The following is a 23625-nucleotide window of genomic DNA, read 5'->3' as shown; positions in this document are numbered from 1 at the left end:
GAACATGAAGGTATTGTTTCCTCTGCAGCAGCCAGAATTTCACTTGAAATGGAACAAACGTAATCGTCAACAGACCCCAGCTCCTCAATGGCAATTACTGTGGATATGGAGAAGTACGGTATATTCGACCGACGAAGCAGCCCAGCGTTTCGGAGATTGGGCTGTTCTTTATTCCAAAACGTGACATTCAGGTGATAGAATATTCCATGAGTTGCTCACCCGGAAATGGAATTGGCTGATCAATCGCTCAAAAATCCTCCATTTAGTGCAGGAATACTGAGAACAGGAGTGTGTGTTACGATCGTTTACATCCGCAAGTAAGAGGGAAGGAGCAAGCAACTGAGCAACCCGATCGTCTAGCTCTTGTAAGTTGAAATCGTAATCCAGTGGAGAGTACAACTTGCGCACCGTGTCAATACTGGCAACGGGGTGCGAACTGCAGCTGCCTCCAGCTGAATACGTAGCGGTAGTTCCTCACTGTACACGTTTGAGCTGAGTAGGTTACAGACGCCCATAGCCCCCTGTCAGTCACAAGTGGTCGGTTTCGGAATTCGGACTATAACATCTCCTAGTCCTGAACTGCCCAGATCACTGGAGATATTCTTGTTGTTGAGTGGATAAAGGAGGAACGATACTAGGACAATTTATTTGGCATCCTTGTTTCATCTAATTCTCTACCATCTTTCTCCGTCGTTGCCACCATCTGCGAATATGAAGTGTGCACCTCCACGACCTCCTCTGCAGAAGGAGACACGGAAACCAAAGGTGAAAATAAAATTTGGCACCGACAATCCTCTTGAACCATTTAACGTCGAAAACTTCCAGACCTACAAAGCTCTACATAAGATCTTCCATCATAGGCTTCAAATAAGACCCCGAGGAAGATAATTCCCTGACAGTAGTTCAGAGACAAATGATCCTCAATCTTGACAGCAACTGGTGCAAACACCGCGGTTTCCAAAAGTTTCTTGCTCGGTTCAACCACATTATTTCCGGTGATTACAGGACCTTCAGGCGATTTCTGCATCTTATCAAGTTTGTCACCAATAATGACTTCAATTTATTTGATAATCAAGAAAGAGCTTTCGGGAAGAAAACTCTGTCCATCAACCCTGGAGGCAACAAGGAATCGTAGCAGGCTATCTTCACAAGAATAATGATTAAGTTTCTGCACAGAACTGAAACAACAAAAACGCGTTTATTATTTAAAAACAGATTCTCATAAGACTCCTTAAGATGAAAAAGAAGAAGAAGTAGAAGATATGTTCGTTTCTTGGTCCAACGAGTAGATAGGGAATTAAGTGTTCGACTTTCATCCAAGCCTCGCATGCCGGAGTAAGAATAGATACTCCAGAGGACACCCGCTATCTGGAGGTTGGCTTCTAACGACTACTCACCCTGAAGTCATGCAACACCTCACTGTGACACGGAGCTTGGGATGTAGTCAGGGATGGGCTGGGGGGAAAGCAAGCCTGGAAGATACGAATCTTTGTACGCTCAGAAAAAAGAAATACACCATTGGAGGCAGAGAGGCCAGGAAGACATAAAGAGAAATGTAAATTGCGGTGGTTCAGAAGGAAGAGAAAGAAAGGAAAATAGGATATAAGTGCATAGAAACTTCTTAGGCAACTGGCTGTACTCCATGGCCAGTCTAGTGTAGGTAATTACGATTTTTGTAATTGCATCACTAACACCCTACTACGGATCCTAAAAACGTTTTTTGACACATAGAAGTATTGGGAGATAGATGTACAGAAATATTTTATTGAGAATTTATTTCTGCATTCCGAATGATAGCAATAACTATTTATTGGCTATTTCAGTTTATCTTGGATAGGACATGCACCAATACACAGGAAAGCATTGTTCATGGAAAATAGATATTCTGCGTAAAACTGAATGTTAAATGCTTCGGGTCGCAGTGAGGTGATGCGTAACTACTGGTTGAGTAGCCTTCTTTCTTTTAATTTTGGATTTCGGTTTTCACTATTTAGCCATCCTATATTTGCAATGTTTTTCCATTATTTGATTTTTACTATCTATCTATTTATGTGTGTGTGTGTATAAACGTATAGAAACATTATTACCGGTGTATCTTGTGTGTGTATATATGACCGGGCCAGTTGACCGTCTGGTTAGGGGCGCGCAGCTGTAAGCTCGCATCCGGGAGATAATGGGTTCGAACCCCACTGTCGGCAGCCCTGAAGATGGTTTTCCGTTGTTTACCATTTTCACACCAGGCAAATGCTGGGGCTGTACCTTAATTAAGGCCACAGCCGCTTCCTTCACATTCCTAGGCCTTTCCCGCCCCATCGTCGCCATAAGACCTATCTGTGTCGGAGCGGCGTAAAGCAAACAGCAAAAAAAAAAGTGTATATACTATATATATATGAAACAACGTGCGGAGATGAAACTCATGTTGTAATAGACACAATTTTAATGTTCAACCTTGCCCCAGAAGTACAATAAATAATATTGCTACACTGCATCGTAGTGAGTCAGGCACGTAATACACACCGATAATAATGCTGTAGACCACACACATCATCGTCCAAAAAATTATTAAAAGGTTACATTCATTTTCAGGCTCGTCTCCAGCGTATAAGCCCCAATTCTTACTGTGGAGCTACGATTATAAGTGACAGATGGATACTCACAGCCGCCCATTGTGTAGACGGGTAAGTCATTTGATATTTGAGATTAACACATCAAGGGAGAATTTAAGTTTACCTAATAATAAAAAGATTTGAGTGCAAAAGAATCCAAAAATCTCAATTAGTTTTTAAAACTCAATGTTATATTTGATTTCAGTTGTTAAATTTTCACCAACAGAGTCAACATCATTCCACTTACAGATCACATAATGCGAGTAACACAGCGAGCTGTACTTTATATAGATATTAACGCACACGGATGCAAAAGTAGATACACTGACTGACAGAGCAAATGCAACACCAAGAAGGAGTGGTCAGAACGTTATGCCAATTGCAGGGTAGACTGACGTCACTGAGGTATGCTCATGATGTGAAATGCGCCGCTGTGCTGCGCACGTAGCGAACAATAAATGGGACACGGCGTTGGCGAATGGCCCACTTCGTAACGTGATTTCTCAGCCGACAGTCATTGTAGAACGTGTTGCCGTGTGCCACAGGACACGTGTATAGCTAATAATGCCAGGCCGCCGTCAACGGAGGCATTTCCAGCAGACAGACGACTTTACGAGGGGTATGGTGATCGGGCTGAGAAGGGCAGGTTGGTCGCTTCGTCAAATCGCAGCCGATACCCATAGGGATGTGTCCACGGTGCAGCGCCTGTGGCGAAGATGGTTGGCGCAGGGACATGTGGCACGTGCGAGGGGTCCAGGCGCAGCCCGAGTGACGTCAGCACGCGAGGATCGGCGCATCCCCCGCCAAGCGGTGGCAGCCCCGCACGCCACGTCAACTGCCATTCTTCAGCATGTGCAAGACACCCTGGCTGTTCCAGTATCGACCAGAACAATTTCCCGTCGATTGGTTGAAGGAGGCCTGCACTCCCGGCGTCCGCTCAGAAGACTACCATTGACTCCACAGCATAGACGTGCACGCCTGGCATGGTGCCGGTCTAGAGCGACTTGGATGAGGGAATGGCGGAACGTCGTGTTCTCCGATGAGTCACGCTTCTGTTCTGTCAGTGATAGTCACCGCAGACGAGTGTGGCGTCGGCGTGGAGAAAGGTCAAATCCGGCAGTAACTGTGGAGCTCCCTACCGCTAGACAACGCGGCATCATGGTTTCGGGCGCTATTGCGTATGATTCCACGTCACCTCTAGTGCGTATTCAAGGTACGTTAAATGCCCACCGCTACGTGCAGCATGTGCTGCGGCCGGTGGCACTCCCGTACCTTCAGGGGCTGCCCAATGCCCTGTTTCAGCAGGATAATGTCCGCCCACACAGTGCTCGCATCTCCCAACAGGCTCTATGAGGTGTACAGATGCTTCCGTAGCCAGCGTACTCTCCGGATCTCTCACCAATCGAACACGTGTGGGATCTGATTGGACGCCGTTTGCAAACTCTGCCCCAGCCTCTTACGGACGACCAACTGTGGCAAATGGTTGACAGAGAATGGAGAACCATCCCTCAGGACACCATCCGCACTCTTATTGACTCTGTTCCTCGACGTGTTTCTGCGTGCATCGCCGCTCGCGGTGGTCCTACATCCTACTGAGTCGATGCCGTGCGCATTGTGTAACCTGCATATCGGTTTGAAATAAACATCAATTATTCGACCGTGCCGTCTCTGTTTTTTCCCCAAATTTCATCCCTTTCGAACCACTCCTTCTTGGTGTTGCATTTGCACTGTCAGTCAGTGTAAAATAAAAACTACACTCGTTTTTAAGAAAGCCGACAGATATAAGAATGGAATAGAGCCTTCAGTTTTTAGTACTGAATCGCTGTTCCTAAGTCCGTACAGCAGCAAATTAGGAAGTTTTCAGATGTGAGACGTCCATATGATGTCTGCAAGTTCCATTACCTGAGAAGGAGAATACAACTAATTCCACTCAGTGGTTTTGGTCTTACATAAATCAAGAATCCCTGCGTGGTTTTGTTTTATATTACAAAGTGTTCGGTGTTACAGGAAGGAACATGTGTTGGTAATAACTCCTTTAAATAATGTTAGAGTACTTAGTGGTAACTGTGAGTGGGTTTTTATTGCTATTTGCTTTACGTCGTACCGACACAGATAGGTCTTATGGGACAGAATAGGCCTAGGAGTGGGAAGGAAGCGGCCGTGTCCTTAATTAAGGTACAGCCCCAACATTTGTCTGGTGTGAAAATGGGAAACCACGGAAAACCAACTTCAGGGCTGCCGACAGTGGGATTCGAAGCCACTATCTATCGGATACGAGCTCACAGCTGCGCGCCCCTAATCGCACGGCCAACTCGCCCGGTAACTGTGAGTGTAAGCAAGAGAAAATACTGATGTCAAGAAGAAAAAGATCAATGAGGAAGTAATCACTTTGTTATTAACTAGCTGATGTACCAGTGCTTCGCTACAGAATTCTAGATTAGGTAGTGTACACGTTGTGAGTTAGATTGTACTAAATTGAAAAGCTCTAAACGTTACTCCAGAAACGCTACAGGGAAGTCACCATACGTATTTTCTCATGTAAAGAATGGGTTAGGGAAGTTTCATTGTAATGGCTACCATCAGTCCCAATCAAGTTGGGGAGTTTTCATGATAATGGCAGGCAATTACTCTCCACCTGCCTTTTTTATCCTCAGAAAGACTGTATTAGCGGTTTCCCCAACTGAAATCAACATAGGTCATTATAATGACGTCAGTGGAAACGTCGTGATTCAAAACAAAGCTATCATTTGAAATAAACCATCAAATGAAAAACCACACATTTTAACGAGCAGTCCAAAGTTCCAGAGCTGGTATGGCCAAGCCGCAGACAACCATGAATACTTCTTTGCCATCATTCCGTTAAGTGCGCAGGGTGGGAAGCACAGCTGACTCGGAAAGTGATGGAACCCACTAGAGGGAAGAATATCCTGGACGTAGTGCTGGTAAAACCCGATGAGCTGTATAGAGGAACCGAAGTAATAGATGGTATTAGCGATCACGAAGCTGTATTTGTGGTAGTTAAAAATAAATGTGATAGCAAGGAAGGTCTTAAAAATAGGACTAATAAGAAGTACTATATGGCTGAAGAAACAGGCATGGGGGAGTTTTAAAAAGTAACTATGATCGGTGGAAAAGGGTAAATAAAAATGTAAATGTAATATGTAAACATACTCTGGGATGGGTTTAAATCAGTTGCTAGGTGTTAATATACGAAAAGACCTTCATTGAGGTAATCACAAAAATGGGATCGTGAGTAAAGGGTAAAAGTCTCTGTACACGTTTATGAGGGTGTTAAGGGGTTGTAGTAAGGATGTAAAGGAGAGGGCATATAAGTCTCTGGTAAGAGTCCAAATAGTGTATGGTTCTAGTGTATGGGACCCTCGCCGGGATTATTTGATTCGGAAACTGGACAAAATAAAAAAAAGCAGCTCGATTTGTTCTAGGTGATTTCCTACAAAAGAGTAGCGTTACAAAAATGTTGCAAAGTTTGGGCTGGGAAGACTTGGGGAAAAGGAGACGACTTGCTTCCAGATATAGCTGGAATTCAAGAGGACAAATTGGGGCAAATATTCGTTTATGGGAAGGGGAGTTAGGGAATGGACTAACTTACCAAGGGAGATGTTCAATAAATTTCCAGTTTCTTTGCAGTCATTTAAGAAAAGGCTAGGAAAACAACAGATAGGGAATCTGCCACTTGAGTGACTGTCCTAAATGCAGAGATTGATTGATTGATTGATTGATTGATTGATTGATTGATTGATTGATTGATTGATTGATTGATTGATTGATTGATTGATTGATTGATTGATTGATTGATTGATTGATTGAGTGATTGATTGATTGATTGATTGATTGATTGATTGATTGATTGATTGATTGATTGATTGATTGATTGATTGATTGATTGATTGATTGATTGATTGATTGATTGATTGATTGATTGATTGATTGATTGATTGATTGATTGATTGATTGATTGATTGATTGGTTTTAAATTCTGATCAATCTACGGACAAAAGTCTAATTTTATATATAGAGGTATTATCATTATGTTAGAGGTAACCTGGTCCAAATGTAGGTTGATAATAGCACAACAGGAGATGCCAGACTGCAGCAACTTCGCTCTAAAAATAGTTTCTCAATACGTCAGTGTACTTTAAGTGGGGGCATCGAGTGTCAGCAGTCTTCTAGAACATTAAAAAGCACTGTCTGAACCAAACGTTCTCCTCTCTAGCGACTGTTAAGACGGCTAAGCCACGGTGAACGCTTATCAGTCCTTCCCGTGCTTTTTCATTTTGATGGAGAATGCAGACCACTTTGCACCAGGTCGTTTACCCATTCTTTACCGAAGATTCTTTATCTCGTGTACCTAGTCCTGAGCTTACTTCTTTCTTGAAGCAGTATTTCAGAGACGCTGGCCAGATCCTCCTTTGTAGTTGCCCCTGGAGTGATACATTTCCAAGACATGATTAGATCAATAAATATCCCAGATATTCTTTTGTCAGTATTCGAAACAGATAACCGTAAAACATAACACGGCGCTTCCTCATAGCAAGTGCGAGCTTTTTCAATTTTGAGTAAAACTCTGCATTGACCTCAGGAATGTTTAGGTGGGCCCAGAATTTTTTGTAAGAAGTTCCCCCTTACCTCAAGAGTAGGAAGTAGGAACCAAGCATTCAGTAGCTTACAAAACTTCATAACATACCACTGGTGTGTAGTGACAGCATTTGGTCTGCAATTATTTAAATGGTTTCTTTCCTATGGGTTGAAGGTCGCAGGGACTCAGACAGGTCTCAGGTGACGATGCTATATGACAGGGCTAGAACTGGGAAGAAAGCGACCGTGGTATTGGTCATTACAGTCCCAGAATTTACCTGGTGTGAAGATGGGATGCAACGGAAAACCTTCGCCAGTGTTGGGGACAGTGGGGTTCGAATCCAGCTTATCCCGAATATGAGCTCACAGCTATATAACGCGAACCACATATCTAATTTTCTCGGTACCCATAATAATAATAATAATAATAATAATAATAATCGATATATTTAAAACACAATGCGTTTTTTTTCAACCCTCCAACAACTCCCCACTGGACCAATTTTAATGAAATGTGATTTAGATAAAATGTACGAGGGCAAATCAGAAAATAAGTTGCACTTCCAAGTTATGGCCATCTATTACACCACCTATACAACAGCAACACGACTATAACGACATACACTGTAACGTCACTTTTCCACATAGTTTCCGAGAGACTCCAAATATTTCTGCGTTCGCACAACCAACTTGTCGATGCCAGATGCATAGAAATATCCGCCAGCGTTCTGCAACCACTCGGAGACAGCGGCCTTCGCCTCCTCATCGGTCTGGAAACGTCGACCACCGACCTCCGTCTTGAGCTTACCGAACAGATGAAAGTCACATGGCGCTAGGTCGGGACTGTAGAATGGATGTTGCCAGACCTCCCACTTGAAACGCTGCAGCAGTTATCTCGTTTGGCGGGTCTTGTTAGGTGCTGCGTTATCGTGCAACAAAATCACACCGGCGCTCAATTTCCGCGGCGCTTCTCTTTAATCGCTTTACGCAACCGGTGCAACGTTTGACAATACGACGCCGTGTTGATCGTCGTTCCTTTCGGCACGAATTCCACGTGCAGGAAACCCTCCATGTCAAAGAACACTGTCGCCATAACCTTACCGGCTGAAGGTTGAACCTTGGCCTTCTTTCGTTGTGGTGATGAGGGGTGCACACATTCCATTGATATTCGCTTCGTTTCGGGGGTGAAGTGGTGGACTCACGTTTCGTCGCCTGTGACGAATCGCCGCAGAAACACTTTGCCGTCTGCGGCATAGCGTTGCAAAAATGCCAGGGAGGATTGGAAACGTTGTCCCTTGTGCTCATCGGCGGGAATACGTGGGGCCCATCTTTGACACAGCTTACGATATCCAAGGTTCTCGTGAACAATGGCGAACACACTGCCATACGACGTGCTGAATTGTGTACCGATTTCTCTCAGTGTAATGCGCCGGTTCTCTCTAATGATCGCATTCACCCTGCTGACCTTTGCACGGGTCCTGGACGTTGCGGGCCTACCTTCGCGATGGTTGTCCGGGATATCCGTGGGTCCGGCTTCGTATTGCTGACACCACTTTATGATACCTTGCCGGGAAATGGCCCGCTCCCCATACACAGCACTAATTTCACTATGAATGTCCGTGCAATTCTTCCTTTTGGCCCATAGGAATCGGATTGTCGCACGCACCTCATATTTGGAGTGAACGTACAGTTGACGCGCCATTGCATTTGGCCGCTATTCACACAATACTAGACGAGAAACAACAGCGACCTGCCTAACAGACGTGTGGGCAGTGCCTGTCCCGTTCTTAGCTCTGCCCACGTTTGCGATACACAGCGCGCTGCTGCGGCGCGTTAGTGCAACTAACCTTTTGATCCACCCACGTACCTGTGCGCATATGTGCAATCACTATTGTTTTTTTATTCTTTATGGGGGAAGGAGTATTTCAACAACATGATCCACAATCCTTTATTCCTCATTTCGCAAGACTTCGAATACTCGCTTAACACATTCTCGATACGACAATAATATGGAATATCTCTCTTGGGTGACCCACAATGCCGTTACACAAACACTTTGTGACAACTAACCACCTCTCTCCGCACATCTGAGCTAATATTTTCAAAACCATAACTCACAACTTGACTTACAAACATTTTACTGTTAATTCCTCTCATCAATTCTAGCAGATTTCAAAAGAATTTGGAATAGCAATCCTTGTAACAAATTCTATCGATTTCGCCTCGTAACTTCCCTTGATGAAATTTACATCGCTTAACACAACGGTGTGTCTTCACGCTAGCTTTAATTGAATAGCCACGGATTACGCTTACATGAATAGTTCACCTTTACATCGAACACAATTTTACGATATTTTAATATCTTAACATTGACAAACCACAAATATAGAAAACAAACGAAAATAATACTTGACATTAGACATTATATTCGTTTCTCAGTCATCAATATCTAATACGGTACTCTAAAACACTTCATAAGCTAGTTCGCGACTTTCCCGATTATACAAGAAACATAAGACAAATGACCTTTTGTCATATTCCTCTGACATTTTAACAAAATAAAAGGGTGACCGAAATGCGTCACAGATACACACACAAAAGAAAAAACAGTGACATCATGAAATAAATAAAAGCATTTAATAAAGGTGGTAATTCACATGTATACTGTACATGCCTATATTCGTACGTCTTCTTCCAGCATTACAGATTGTCCGGCTCCATGGCTAAATGGTTATCGTGCAGGCCTTTGGTCATAGGGGTCCCCGGTTCGATTCCCGGAAGGGTCGGAAATTGTTACCTGAATCGGTTAATTTCGCTGGCACTGTGGCTGGGTGTATGTGTCGTCTATATCATCATTTCATCCTCATTACGAAGCTCAGGTCACCTACAGTCCTCAAATCAGAACACCTCCATCTGTCGAACCGAACTTGTCTTCGTACACTCCCGGCACTAAAAGCCATACGCCATTTTATTTCATTTCATTACAGATTCACCAGCCTCTCAATCTTTTATTCAGTCATCTCGACAGATGGTGGCTTTATAAAACATATTTGTCCTTTTATTTTTATTCACCTGAAAATAATGATGAACGAAAAATGCCCTGCTGGTGTTCTCTTCCATGCGCGAACCGAACACGTCTGTCGAGCACTGACCCGCACATGCAATACTATAGAATGATACTGTTACCGTGGTTTGGTGGCTTAGCAGAGGTGAAAGAATGTGCCGGGGTGAATGGGTCTAACTACAAAAATCAAAGTTAATTTAAAACTGTAACAAAGGTTATATTCCTTCTTTTTAAAAGAAACAACAAGTAACAATAAAACTTAACAACTTCTAACTAGTTGGGATAACAATGGTACCCGGCCTACAAAACTCCAAGGTTTCATCTTTTAACACACTTTGGCAACAAGTCCCTATCTTTGCAACTTTTGAGCTTCCAGATCAAATTTTTTGAGAAGCATAAAATTACAAAGGGCAGAAATCCCCTAATACCTGGAGCACTTGCTCCCTAATAATTTCAAGCCTCCTAGAGGCACATTTCCAACACTTAAAAGAGCTGACCCGCTCTCAGTTTTCAGGCCTATTAAAGACAATACCAGACTTTACACTTAATTGCCATCAAGGCACCACTTACACAAATGAAATGGGAGTACCTCATACCCAACTACTGGGCCTTAGCAGAAAAGGAACAGGTTGAATAAATGGCCCGAAATACAGAGGGGATGGAGGCGTGTATTTGCACTCCTAAATATGCATTCCTAAAACCTAAAAGGCACTAATCCGATGAAACAGGGGCTATTTCCAAACTATGGAGGTGACTCATATAAGAAAATATCCTCTCATCAATTCTAGTAGATTTCAAAAGAATTTGGAATAGCAATCCTTGTAACAAATTCTATCCATTTCGCCTCGTAACTTCCCTTGATGAAATATACATCGCTTAACACAACGGTGTGTCTTCACGCTAGCTTTAATTGAATAGCCACGGATTACGCTTACATGAATAGTTCACCTTTACATCGAACACAATTTTACGATAAATTAATATCTTAACATTGACAAACCACAAATATAGAAAACAAACGAAAATAATACTTGACTTTAGACATTATATTCGTTTCTCAGTCATCAATATCTACTACGGTACTCTAAAACACTTCATAAGCTAGTTCGCGACTTTCCCGATTATACAAGAAACATAAGACAAATGACCTTTTGTCATATTCCTCTGACATTTTAACAAAATAAAAGGGTGACCGAAATGCGTCACAGATACACACACAAAAGAAAAAAACAGTGACATCATGAAATAAATAAAAGCATTTAATAAAGATGGTAATTCACATGTATACTGTACATGCCTATATTCGTACGTCTTCTTCCAGCATTACAGATTGTCCGGCTCCATGACTAAATGGTTATCGTGCAGGCCTTTGGTCATAGGGGTCCCCGGTTCGACTCCCGGAAGGGTCGGAAATTGATACCTGAATCGGTTAATTTCGCTGGCACTGTGGCTGGGTGTATGTGTCGTCTATATCATCATTTCATCCTCATTACGACGCTCAGGTCACCTACAGTCCTCAAATCAGAACACCTCCATCTGTCGAACCGAACTTGTCTTCGTACACCCTCGGCACTAAAAGCCATACGCCATTCTATTTCATTTCATTACAGATTCACCAGCCTCTCAATCTTTTATTCAGTCATCTCGACAGATGGTGGCTTTATAAAACATATTTATCGTTTCATTTTTATTCACCTGAAAATAATGATAAACGAAAAATGCCCTGCTGGCGTTCTCTTCCATGCGCGAACCGAACACGTCTGTCGAGCACTGACCCGCACATGCAATACTATAGAATGATACTGTTACCGTGGTTTGGTGGCTTAGCAGAGGTGAAAGAATGTGCCGGGGTGAATGGGTCTAACTACAAAAATCAAAATTAATTTAAAACTGTAACAAAGCTTATATTCTTTCTTTTTAAAAAACAACAAGTAACAATAAAACTTAAGAACTTCTAACTAGTTGAGATAACAATGGTACCCGGCTTACAAAACTCCAAGGTTTCATCTTTTAACACACTTTGGCAACAAGTCCCTATCTTTGCAACTTTTGAGCTTCCAGATCAAAATTTTTTGAGGAGCATAAAATTACAAAGGGCAGAAATCCCCTAATACCTGGAGCACCTGCTCCCTAATAATTTCAAGCCTCCTAGAGGCACATTTCCAACACTTAAAAGAGCTGACCCGCTCTCAGTTTTCAGGCCTATTAAAGGCAATACCAGACTTTACACTTAATTGCCATCAAGGCACCACTTACACAAATGAAATGGGAGTACCTCGTACCCAACTACTGGGCCTTAGCAGAAAAGGAACAGGTTGAATAAATGGCCCGAAATACAGAGGGGATGGAGGCGTGTATTTGCACTCCTAAATATGCATTCTTAAAACCTAAAAGGCACTAGGCCGATGAAACAAGGGCTATTTCCAAACTATGGAGGTGACTCATATAAGAAAAATTTAAGACATTACAGAAAGGAAGTAAACCAGTTACAAAACATAGTCACCTCAAACCAATATGAAGGGGAGCTCGAGAGGGTAAATCACTCTCCATCCCCGAATTACAGTTAAAGATATTTACATAAACCGGCAAAAATTACATTACAGAAAAGTAGGTTACATGGTAAAAGTTTCGGACCTTTCCCGCGGGTTAAACTGCTGAGCTGGCAAGAAAATAAAGATGTTAAACGGCCCTAGCCTTCTTCCATAGATCTCGAATATTATCGGGATCTATTGTCTCAGGTAGAATATCACTAATAGAGCAATGGTTAGAGAGCGGCGTGTTGGGTACGAACTTAAACATTAACGAAGCTGGAGTGAACTTATGAGATTCATGAACCGCCGAATTCAAAGCGAAGGGTAACCAATGCAGGGATGTATCCCACCTGGAATGATCATCATGATGAAATGCAGTGAGCGCCGATCTCAGATTACGATTGACCAGCTCAGCTAGAGATGACTGAGGATAATACGCTGAAGTAGTTACGTGTGAAATAGACAGGTCAAAACAGAATTTATGGAAGAGATTGGAGGTAAATGCTTTATCATTATCAGAAACAATATATGGACACGGACCAAAAGAAGCAAAAATGGTATTTAAACAAGCAATTGTGGACTGAACAGTAGCCAGCTTAGTTGGAAATAACCAGGAAAATCTAGTGAAGCCATCTAGACACACAAGAATGAATTTGTTGGCGTTCCTCTTTGATTGGGAGAAGGGTCCTACGTAGTCGATGTAGACGCGTTCCATGGGGCGCGACGCTTGATGGGAAGCTAGTAGTCCTAGCTTGGTGAACAATGTGGGTTTACTAAGCAAACAAGATTTACAAGCTTTTACCAATTCACGAATGTCACCGTCCATACCTTTCCAAATGAAAATTTCCCGGATCTTTTCTCGAGTTTTGAAGATGCCTAAATGCCCCCCCCCCTAATTGGGTCTAATGGTAGTACTTGAAGATCATAGGTACAAGAACAGCTGGAACCACAACTTTCATCTTCTTATCATGCCCCGACAGCAACATAAAACCCCATTCATCAACACATAAGGGACGACATGTTTCCCCGAAGAAAGGGTTTCCATAATAGGTGCCAGCACTGGATCTTCACGTCGATATTTTTCAATATCCCTGAACAACATGGGAGCATCATTTAGAATGGCATTTACCCCCACGAGGTATTGACTCGGGAAGTGAATAACTGTCTTCCAACTCGGAGGTCTCCACATCGTGAGCAAACATGCGGCTAAGTCCGTCCGCCACAACATTTTCACATCCTCTTATAAGACCTAACATCAAACTGGAAGGCAGAAATTCTGATGGCCCAGCGGGCTATACGGCCAATACGACGCGGCCTAGCTAAGACCCAACTTAAGGCCTGGTTATCTGTTTCAAAGTCGAACTTGACGTGTTTCAGATAGAGGCGGATCTTCTCTAACGCAAATAAGACTGCCAAACCTTCTAGTTCATCGATGCAATACTTGGCTTCTTGAGCCGATAGAATCCTAGATGCATAGGCGATAGGTCGCCTCCCTAGTTCAGTCTCTTTAAGAAGGACTGCAGCCACAGCTGACGACGTCGCGTCGGTTTGGACGATTAATTTCTTCGAGAGATCAGGCATAGCAAAACAGGGGCATTACAAAGAGCTAGTTTCAGGTCTTCGAAAGCGGCTTTTGAGAAGGCCCCCACTCGAATTTGACGCTTTTCCTACGGAGTAAGTTCAAGGGCGCCGCTCTGTTAGCGAAGTTGGGAATAAATTCCCTGAAGAATTTCACCATGCCGATGAACCTGGCAATACCTTTGATGTCCTTAGGAGCTTTGAAATCACGGATGGCCTGTGTTCTAGAATGATCCACTGCGACACCATCGGGCGACACAATATGCCCTAGGAATGACATGGAAGGCTTAGCGAAAGCAACCTTAGATAACTTCCCAGTCAACCCTGCCTTACGAAGGCGATTGAGGACCTCTTTCAAATGATCTAAGTGTTCTTCAAAGGTCTCAGAAAATACGACGACATCATCAAGATAATGGTATAAGTACTTGAATTTGATGTCGGAGAAGACCCTATCTAGCAGTCTCGTAAGCACGGCTGCTCCCGTGCGGAGCCCGAAAGGCACACGGTTGTACTCATACAAGTTCCAATCCGTGGCAAAAGCTGTGCGATGTTTGGATTCCTCAGCTAGAGGGATCTGATTATACGCCTGATTAAGGTCAAAGATGGTAAAGAACTTAGCTTTCCGAAACCATGAAAAAACAAGAGTGAAGGTCGGGAAGAGGCACAGATTGTATCACCACCTTCCGATTTAAAGCCCTATAATCAATCACAGGCCTGAAGCCGCCTTGGGGTTTCGGAACTAGGAAAATAGGCGATGAATACGCCGACTTAGAGGGTCGAATTATACCATCTTTTAGAATTTGATCTCCTTCAAAGCCTTCATTTTAGGTGGAGATAACCTATAAGGTGGAAATCGGACTGGAATCGGATCAGTAACCTCGATCTTGCATTCGATAAGGTCAGTAACACCAAGAGTATCAGAAAAATCATCAGGAAATAACTGACACAACTTACGAATAGTCTCAGCGTGCTCCACATGTAGATGTCTAAGTTCTAACAACATTTCATCCTGGGTAGGCGAAACAGATGAACATGGCACAGAATTACATTTTAACAAGGGGATTTTACAATTATTGGCAAACATGAAGGTGCACGACTTGCTCTGGATGTTGAGCACAAGACCAGTGAAAGATATGAAATCCGCTCCCAATATAATGGGGCAAGACAAATGCTTAGCCACAAACAGTTTAATTTTCCAAGTATATTTAGAAACACGAATTTTGGCATACAGGAAACCAAAAATTTCAAATGGAGAGGAGTTAGCCGAAATGCATTGAACCGAAGGCGAACAATAATCAGAAAGTTTGCAGACAGATTTTAACTTAGAATATCAGTCCGCCGAAATGATAGAACACACGGTCCCAGAGTATAATAGAGCAGTAATTGGTTCATTATTCAACTCAATTTTGAGAAATGGTACAAGTGCGGGGGTATCCGCCGCAATCCTTAGACATTCTTTGGGACCTACGAATAATAGATTAGAAGAGCCCTGACGTTTCCCTGAGCTTTCGTCGGGTTTAACAGGGGCTAAGCCTGAAAAAGGTGAGCACGCCGACTCAGCCGATGCCACTAGCCACTTTTCGTTATTTGCGCTGTTGGGAGTTGCACCAGAAGTTGAGCAGGAGGAGGTGCTATTAGTATTAGGACAATTCTTAGCTATATGGGAAAACGAGCCGCATTTGAAACAGCCTTGCCATGACCCTGCTCCATTCTTTGTCCTGCTGGAATTAACCAAAGGACACTTGTTCCGGAGATGATCTGCCGACCCACAAGCATAACACTTGCGGGTTGTGAAAGTTCGGCGAGGTGGAGGCCGAAAATTACTCGAGGACGGAGGAAGCTCCTTCGCGCCACGCAAGGTGTCGGCATACCTAACTCCTTCGGCTGAGACAGCCATAGCTTCTAACTCCGCGAAGGTTTGAGGACAAGACGCAAAACACAGATATGACCTGTAGGGTGGTGAAATCCCTTCCACAATTGCCTGTACAATTTGATCTTCAGGGAAATGAAGAGCAAATACCCTGGTGTAGAACTTAATATCTTGGATGAAGTCTGCCAGGTTTTCATCCAATCGCTGTATTCGGTAATAGTACTTCTGTATTAACGAAGACATTGCTCGAGCGGGAATGAAATTTGCCAGAAGGTGTGCATGAAAATCTCCAATAGATGATTGTTCAGCAATTGCTCTAAAAATCTTGTCCGAGTGACACCTATGGAGTAGGGGTAAATAATTTGAAGAAGTTGACAAGGAGAAAGAAAAAACACAAGAGCGTGATCCTGGAACTCGACTAAAAATCTTAAAAATGAAATGACATCACTAGTAGAATTGATCGAAAATTTAGAAATTCCCCTAAGCAACATAGCTAAAGGATGAGGCAAGCTACTGAACCCAGATTACATAGTAGGTAAAGGCCTAGGGGTCGGAGAAGCTGTTTCAAAGACTGCATTATTCAAAACGAATGGTGGGATTGGGGTACGACGCTCACTTTCATTTCCTAATGGGGCAGAAGTTTGTTGAGTAGCCACAGATTTTCTACCTTCTTCACCCTTGGAAGAATCCTCCTCGCTAGTTATGTTTACCACAGTGGGATGGTCGGTTTTGGGAGGAACCGTCCCAGTTCACAATTGACTAACCTTACTGGACATATTGGTAAGGTGTTCGACAAGAGCACTAGCCTCCTTACCCTGAACGTTACATAATTTAAGAGACAATAGATCCCTAACTCTATGGTAAAAATGGAACAGTCTAGCTTGCACACGTTTAAGTTTATTTGGAGATGGATCACTCACTTCAGAAAAACTAACTACAGATGCTAGCTCAGTAGTATTGTCAATGATAGTGGACAGAGCCTCATCGATACCTTTCTCTCCCAAAATTGGGATACTAATTGGCAATGCAAGGGATTCTTTAAGCTTGGTGGTATCGGCCGCAACAGTGAATCAAGATTGAACATTTCTAATGGTTAATTCATAAATTAATTCCTCCTTGCGCAAATAGCCGAGATGGAGGAATTCGCGAGGGCCGGACATGATGAGAGAAAGTTTATAAATTTAGAAAATTGGAAAAGAAAATTCCAGCAACTGAGAAAATTGTTAGAGTTCAAATTAAATGCAATGTTTAGCAGTCAAAAGGGGCTTAATTGAGACCCATTCAACCACGCTCTGCTACCATTCGTTACCGTGGTTTGGTGGATTAGCAGAGGTGAAAGAAGGTGCCGGGGTGAATGGGTCTAACTACAAAAATCAAAGTTAATTTAAAACTGTAACAAAGTTTATATTCTCTCTTTTTAAAAGAAACAACAAGTAACAATAAAACTTAACAACTTCTAACTAGTTGAGATAACAATGGTACCCAGCTTAGAAAACTCCAAGGTTTCAACTTTTAACACACTTTGGCAACAAGTCCCTGTCTTTGCAACTTTTGAGCTTCCAGATCAAAATTTTTTGAGGAGCATAAATTTACAAAGGGCAGAAATCCCCTAATACCTGGAGCACTTGCTCCCTAATAATATCAAGCCTCCTAGAGGCACATTTCCAACACTTAAAAGAGCTGACCCGCTCTTTCAACCCTATTAAAGGCAATACCGGACTTTACACTTAATTGCCATCAAGGCACCATTTACACAAATGAAACGGGGGTATCTCGTACCCAACTACTGGGCCTTAGCAGAAAAAGAACAGGTTGAATAAATGGCCCGAAATACAAAGGGGATGGAGGTGTGTACTAGCACTCCTAAATATGCATTCTTAAAACCTAAAAGGCACTGGGCCGATGAAACAGGGGCTATTTCCAAACTATGGAGGTGACTCGTATAAGAAAAATTTAAGGCATTACAGAAAGGAAGTAAACCAATTACAAAACATAGTCACCTCAAACCAATATGAAGGGGAGCTCGAGAGGATAAATCACTCTCCATCCCCGAATTGCAGTTAAAGATATTTACATAAGCCGGCGAAAATTACATTACAGAAAAGTAGGTTACATGGTAAAAGTTTCGGACCTTTCCCGTAGGTTAAACTACTGAGCTGGCAAGAAAATAAAGATGTTAAACGGCCATTACCTTACTGAAGAGCAGCTGCCTGATTAACGAGGCACCTCCTGCCTTCTGCTACACGTCCATACACTAGGTTAGATGTTGATCAAGTGGCCGAAAGATAAACTCAGCAGTTTTTATACCTTCGGGGAAGGTTCGAGACCTTTCATGAATAATTAAGACACACCCACAGGCTTTTATTGGCTACAGTACACAGTTACACACAAAATCGAAGAAGACATACGGGATTGGCTGAAAATGAATTACAGAAATAATTTATTGGCTAACTTCAAAACTGGAGGAAAGAAAGGATTAATATTGCCAACCCACAAATGAAAGAACGGAATTTAGTAAAGAAAAACTTACGAGTACAAAATTTCTTCAAGAAAGTTCCTTCACTTCGCACCAGGGTGGCAGATCATAGTTTTTAGGCATGGCATCTATGAGAGAATGTCCAAACTTCTTGATAAATAGTAAACAGAAACACGTCGAAATTCACACAGTGACATCTTCAGAGGAAAGGTTTAAGTAGGTCCAGTTTGAAGTTCACTGTTTCTCCTGTAGATGAGTACCTTAAGGCGGAAAATTCAAATGTGCGGCGTAGAGGTGTACGCCCGGTACAGATACAATTATATTTACAACTCCAATTGCAGGAATTGCCGGATTGCGGCATTAGAAAGACCGTCTGTTACCTGTCCCTGAAGAATGACGTGATGATTCCTCACTTGGAATACTGTCGATTACTTTTATCGGAAGAAACTTTTGACTGGCTGATTTTATGTTATGCAAACTTTGGCAATTGCCGACCTCAACCTTATAACACAACAGTTTAAATCGTAGTTTGTAGAATGTTTACGATTCCGTACTTTAAAAATCTATCTCCACTTGGAGATGATGTTATAGCCACCTTCGGCCAATACCTGTCTTCACTTGCGACTTAGTCTTTCAAACGCTGGTTTATAAATTTACTCTGAAATACGTGGACTCACCTCAAATTCAATTGATACAATGCGAGACTGCAAATGGCGCATCGCTCTTTTATACCATTTACTCCCACTTTCATGCCATTTTCATTTATCGCCAAAAATTTTACAGACACTTTCCTACCCCATTAAATGTATTGAAGGCAGGTCTCAATGTAACACATATTTGTTCAGTTTAGTAGCAGTTTTACTGATAATCATTTAAGAATTTCTCTTTAGCCACTAAATTGTTAAATTACCTCGTAAGATAGACACTGAATTTGGTCGAAGAACAGAGTTTGAACGAACAGGCGCGTCTATTTTATAAACTTCCTTCTGGAGCTATTTAGCGGTTTAAAATCTGTATCACTAATCACAAAATTGTTTCACTTAAAATTTCCTAACATTTTCTACGGCAGTTTCGTCGCCAATTCTTCTTAAAATGTACTTTCTATTAGAACAAATAGTTCAACATATCCATGCTCCTTCTACACGTGCGGGTGGCGTAATTCCCTTAGTGTAAGAATGAGAACAAATACCTGTTCCTCCACGTGCATTCCCTGGTCAGAGATAAAATATATAGCTAGAGCTCCTGACTTGTAATTTATATGAAACCTCATGTAATGAGCCTACGGCCGTAGTCGTGTTGAAACACCGGATCCCGTGAGATCTCCGAAGTTAAGCAACATTGGGCTTGGTCAGGAGTTGGATGGGTTGCCACGCGCTGTTGGTGGGGGTAAGGGATTGGAGGAGCGGAAAGGAACTGGCCACCCTACAGCACGTAAACACCGGCTCAGGAACACCTCTGCGGAGGTTCGGACCTGCCTTCGGGCAGAACAACCCTTACCTTACTCATGTAATGACTTTATGACTCTGGTTCCTTATGATACAAAGCTCATGGGCTCAACATATCGTACGATGTCGGCATGTGAAAGATCCCTGGTGACACGTTTATTAAATCTCAGCCACAGACGCCATAGAGATTTCGGTTTACTATGGCTGCCATCTCCTAAGCCTGAAGTAAAGCGGAACGTTGAAATTGAATAGCAGAAAGTCAGATGGCGCCAAATTAAAATGTCTGCACACGGTAGCTGAGGCCGTATGATTATTATTATTGCGCCGTCCCGCGTCCAGGCAGGGTCGCGTGAGATCCAGGCTAGTTTGGAGACAATGTCAATTTCCAAAATATAACGAAAAATTCTGGGCTATGAGTCCCGAAACTAGAGAAAACACCGTCGTGGTAAAACATCGGATGAACAAACCTACGCAAACGGACGTCTCCAAATCGCGAAACCGGTTCGAATCCAAATAAAGTAGCAAAATTCTTAATCTAGGTCTACTTACAAACTAAGTGCATAATCTAGTAAGTCATTAAAAGAATTAGCAGTTTTAAACAATACCATTTATTAAAAAAAAGAATGAATGAAATTTGAAAAAGAACTGTAAGTGTGTTGTAATACCATTAAAGTAATGAACACTAATTCATCAATGTCGCACCTCATCAAATGCTTTCAAAGTACTTTAAATTTGGAGGCTTCCAAGTAATTAACAAGAAAGGAAAATCAAACATTACACCTTTGATTGGGAGTAGTTTGAAAATGTCTGACGCAAGATATTTACATTTTTAAAAATCAGGATCACGTTCACAACATTCTTCCAATATTACATAATCTGTTCCTACAAACTTTCACTCGGTTTAATTAATTTTCCCAACTTAATTCGCGATATGATAAACTGATATTGCTAGTAATTATCACATTCAGTTATCAGGGATATCAATTATCAGGGAAAACATTCTTTCCAAGTGTCCCAAGCATTTCACCTGTCTAACTTTCCTGAGTTTTCGATACAGTATCTCGTAGGCATCGAGGAAGAGATAACTCTAAGTCATTCTTCTATTTAACATAAATAATCAATATATTATTATAATTATTAATTCAGTTGCTCGTTAAAGAAATACTAATTTCAAAAGAATATATATCTTTAAGTGCCAGTTCAGAGGTTATATGTGTCCTAATATTCAAACTATCACTCACATCTAACAAGCATCTAAACTAATTCAGTTAAATATTAGGCAATCGGGTTTGTGAGAAGACTCTAACTGTTATCATCAACCTTTAATTATGAATGTTACCAGTGATATCATATGATGTAAATAAACTTCTGAGCATAGTTTACTAGAGTAAAAATACCTATGGTTAAGAAGTTCTACAGACATAAGTTGCATTCCTAATATCATCTATGTGTGGAACCATTTTCGATTATCATATAAGTAGTTGCTAAGTTAGATACGATATTTGTATTGTAATTGACATGGTGTAAAGCTTCCCGAAAGTTTAACATATGTTTGAGAACCAATTATATTATTATTTATCTCGAATAGCATGAATTGACCTCATTTCATTTCTAGAAACTATCTCTCTCTTCATTTGCGATGTAATAATAATAATCATCATCATCATTACGCACATTACTATTCTTCCTATACAATTCATTTATTTCATATTACGCGCCTCATGTCTCATCTTAATACTGTAACAACATCACGTTCACCTTAACTTGACGCACATTACATCTTCGCCGTTATTAATTAACATATGTCCTATTTTATTCTAAAATTTTCTTCGAATTCCATAAATTATCTCGTTATGTCTTGCAACGTTGTTGTAACAACCTTTCCATGATCATATCTTACCTCAGCTTGATTGTACATGCATTATCATAGACCTAATGTCAAACACAATATGACTTAATATCGCATTTACATGAACTAACCTCCTTTCCTTCACCAAGGGCAACATTACGAACGCAAAAAAGAAAATTAGTTATCACTGGATAATCACTTCCTATACGAATGGATTTCAATCAATCAATCAATCAATCAATCAATCAATCAATCAATCACTACTGATCTGCATTTAGGGCAGTCGCCCAGGTGGCAGATTTCCTACTGTTGTTTTCCTAGCCTTTTCTTAAATGATTTCAAAGAAATTGGAAATTTATTGAACATCTCCCTTGAAAAGTTATTCTAATCCCTAACTCCCCTTCCTATAAACGAATATTTGCCCCAATTTGTCCTCTTGAATTCCAACTTTACCTTCATATTGTGATCTTTCCTACTTTCAAAGACACCATCCAAACTTATTCGTCTACTGATGTCCTCCCACGCCATCTCTCCACTGACAGCTCGGAACATACCACTTAGTCGAGCAGCTCGTCTCCTTTCTCCCACGTCTTCCCAGCCCAAACTTTGCAACATTTTTTTAACGCTACTCTTTTGTCGGAAATCGCCCAGAACAAATCGACCTGCTTTTCTTTGGATTTTTTCCAGTTCTTGAATCAAGTAATCCTGGTAAGGATCACATACACTGGAACCATACTCTAGTTGGGATCTCACCAGAGACAAATAAGCTCTCTCCTTTACATCCTTACTACAACCCCTAAATACTCTCATAACCATGTGCAGAGATCTGTACCCTTTATTTGCAATCACATTTATGTGATTACCCCAATGAAGATCTTTCCTTATATTAATACCTAGGTATTTACAATGATCCCCAAAGGGAACCTTCACCCCACCAACGCAGTAATTAAAACTGAGAGGACTTTTCCTATTTGTGAAACTCACAGCCTGACATTTATCCCCGTTTATCATCATACCATTGCCTAACGTCCATCTCACAACATTATCGAGGTCATTTTGCAGTTGCTCACTATCTTGTAACTTATTTATTACTCTGTACAGAATAACATAATCTGCTAAAAGCCTTATCTCTGATTCCACTTCTTTACACATATCATTGATATATATAAGAAAACATAAAGGTCCAATAATACTGCCATGAGGAATTCCCCTCTTAATTTTTACAGGGACACATAAAGCTTCACCTACTCTAATTCTCTGAGTTCTGTTTTGTAGAAACAGAGCCACCCATTCAGTCACTCTTTTGTCAAGTCCAATTGCACTCATTTTTGCCAGTAGTCTCCCGTGATATACCCTATCAAATTCCTTAGACAGATCGATCGCGATACAGTCCAATTGACCTCCTGAATCCAGGATATCTGCTGTATCTTGCTGGAATCCTACCGATTTTCATTAAGATAGGACCTCTAATAACATAAATATTTGAGAATTAAATTGTAGGCATTCCCCTAAACTACCATTTCACTAACCAAAAATACAATAATTTATGCCTAGATTATATATATTTATCACCACAAATTCGCATACCGATTTTCATTAAAATACGACCG

The 23625-nt window shown here is 41.6% G+C and overlaps 1 protein-coding gene across 1 annotated transcript in view; it reads left to right on the top strand.

Moving 5' to 3' along the window:
• The window catches only part of LOC137498899 (mite allergen Der p 3-like), an 88683-nt gene that overhangs the window by 10704 nt on the left and 54354 nt on the right, over positions 1-23625 (top strand). The window contains exon 3 of the mRNA XM_068226646.1: positions 2587-2678. Within this exon, the coding sequence (XP_068082747.1) occupies positions 2587-2678 (92 nt within the window). The remainder of the gene's footprint in view (positions 1-2586; positions 2679-23625) is intronic.

The sequence above is a fragment of the Anabrus simplex genome, chromosome 3 (assembly GCF_040414725.1).
Source record: "Anabrus simplex isolate iqAnaSimp1 chromosome 3, ASM4041472v1, whole genome shotgun sequence".
Classification (NCBI taxonomy): domain Eukaryota; kingdom Metazoa; phylum Arthropoda; class Insecta; order Orthoptera; family Tettigoniidae; genus Anabrus; species Anabrus simplex.
This window is presented reverse-complemented; position numbering and strand designations above follow the sequence as displayed.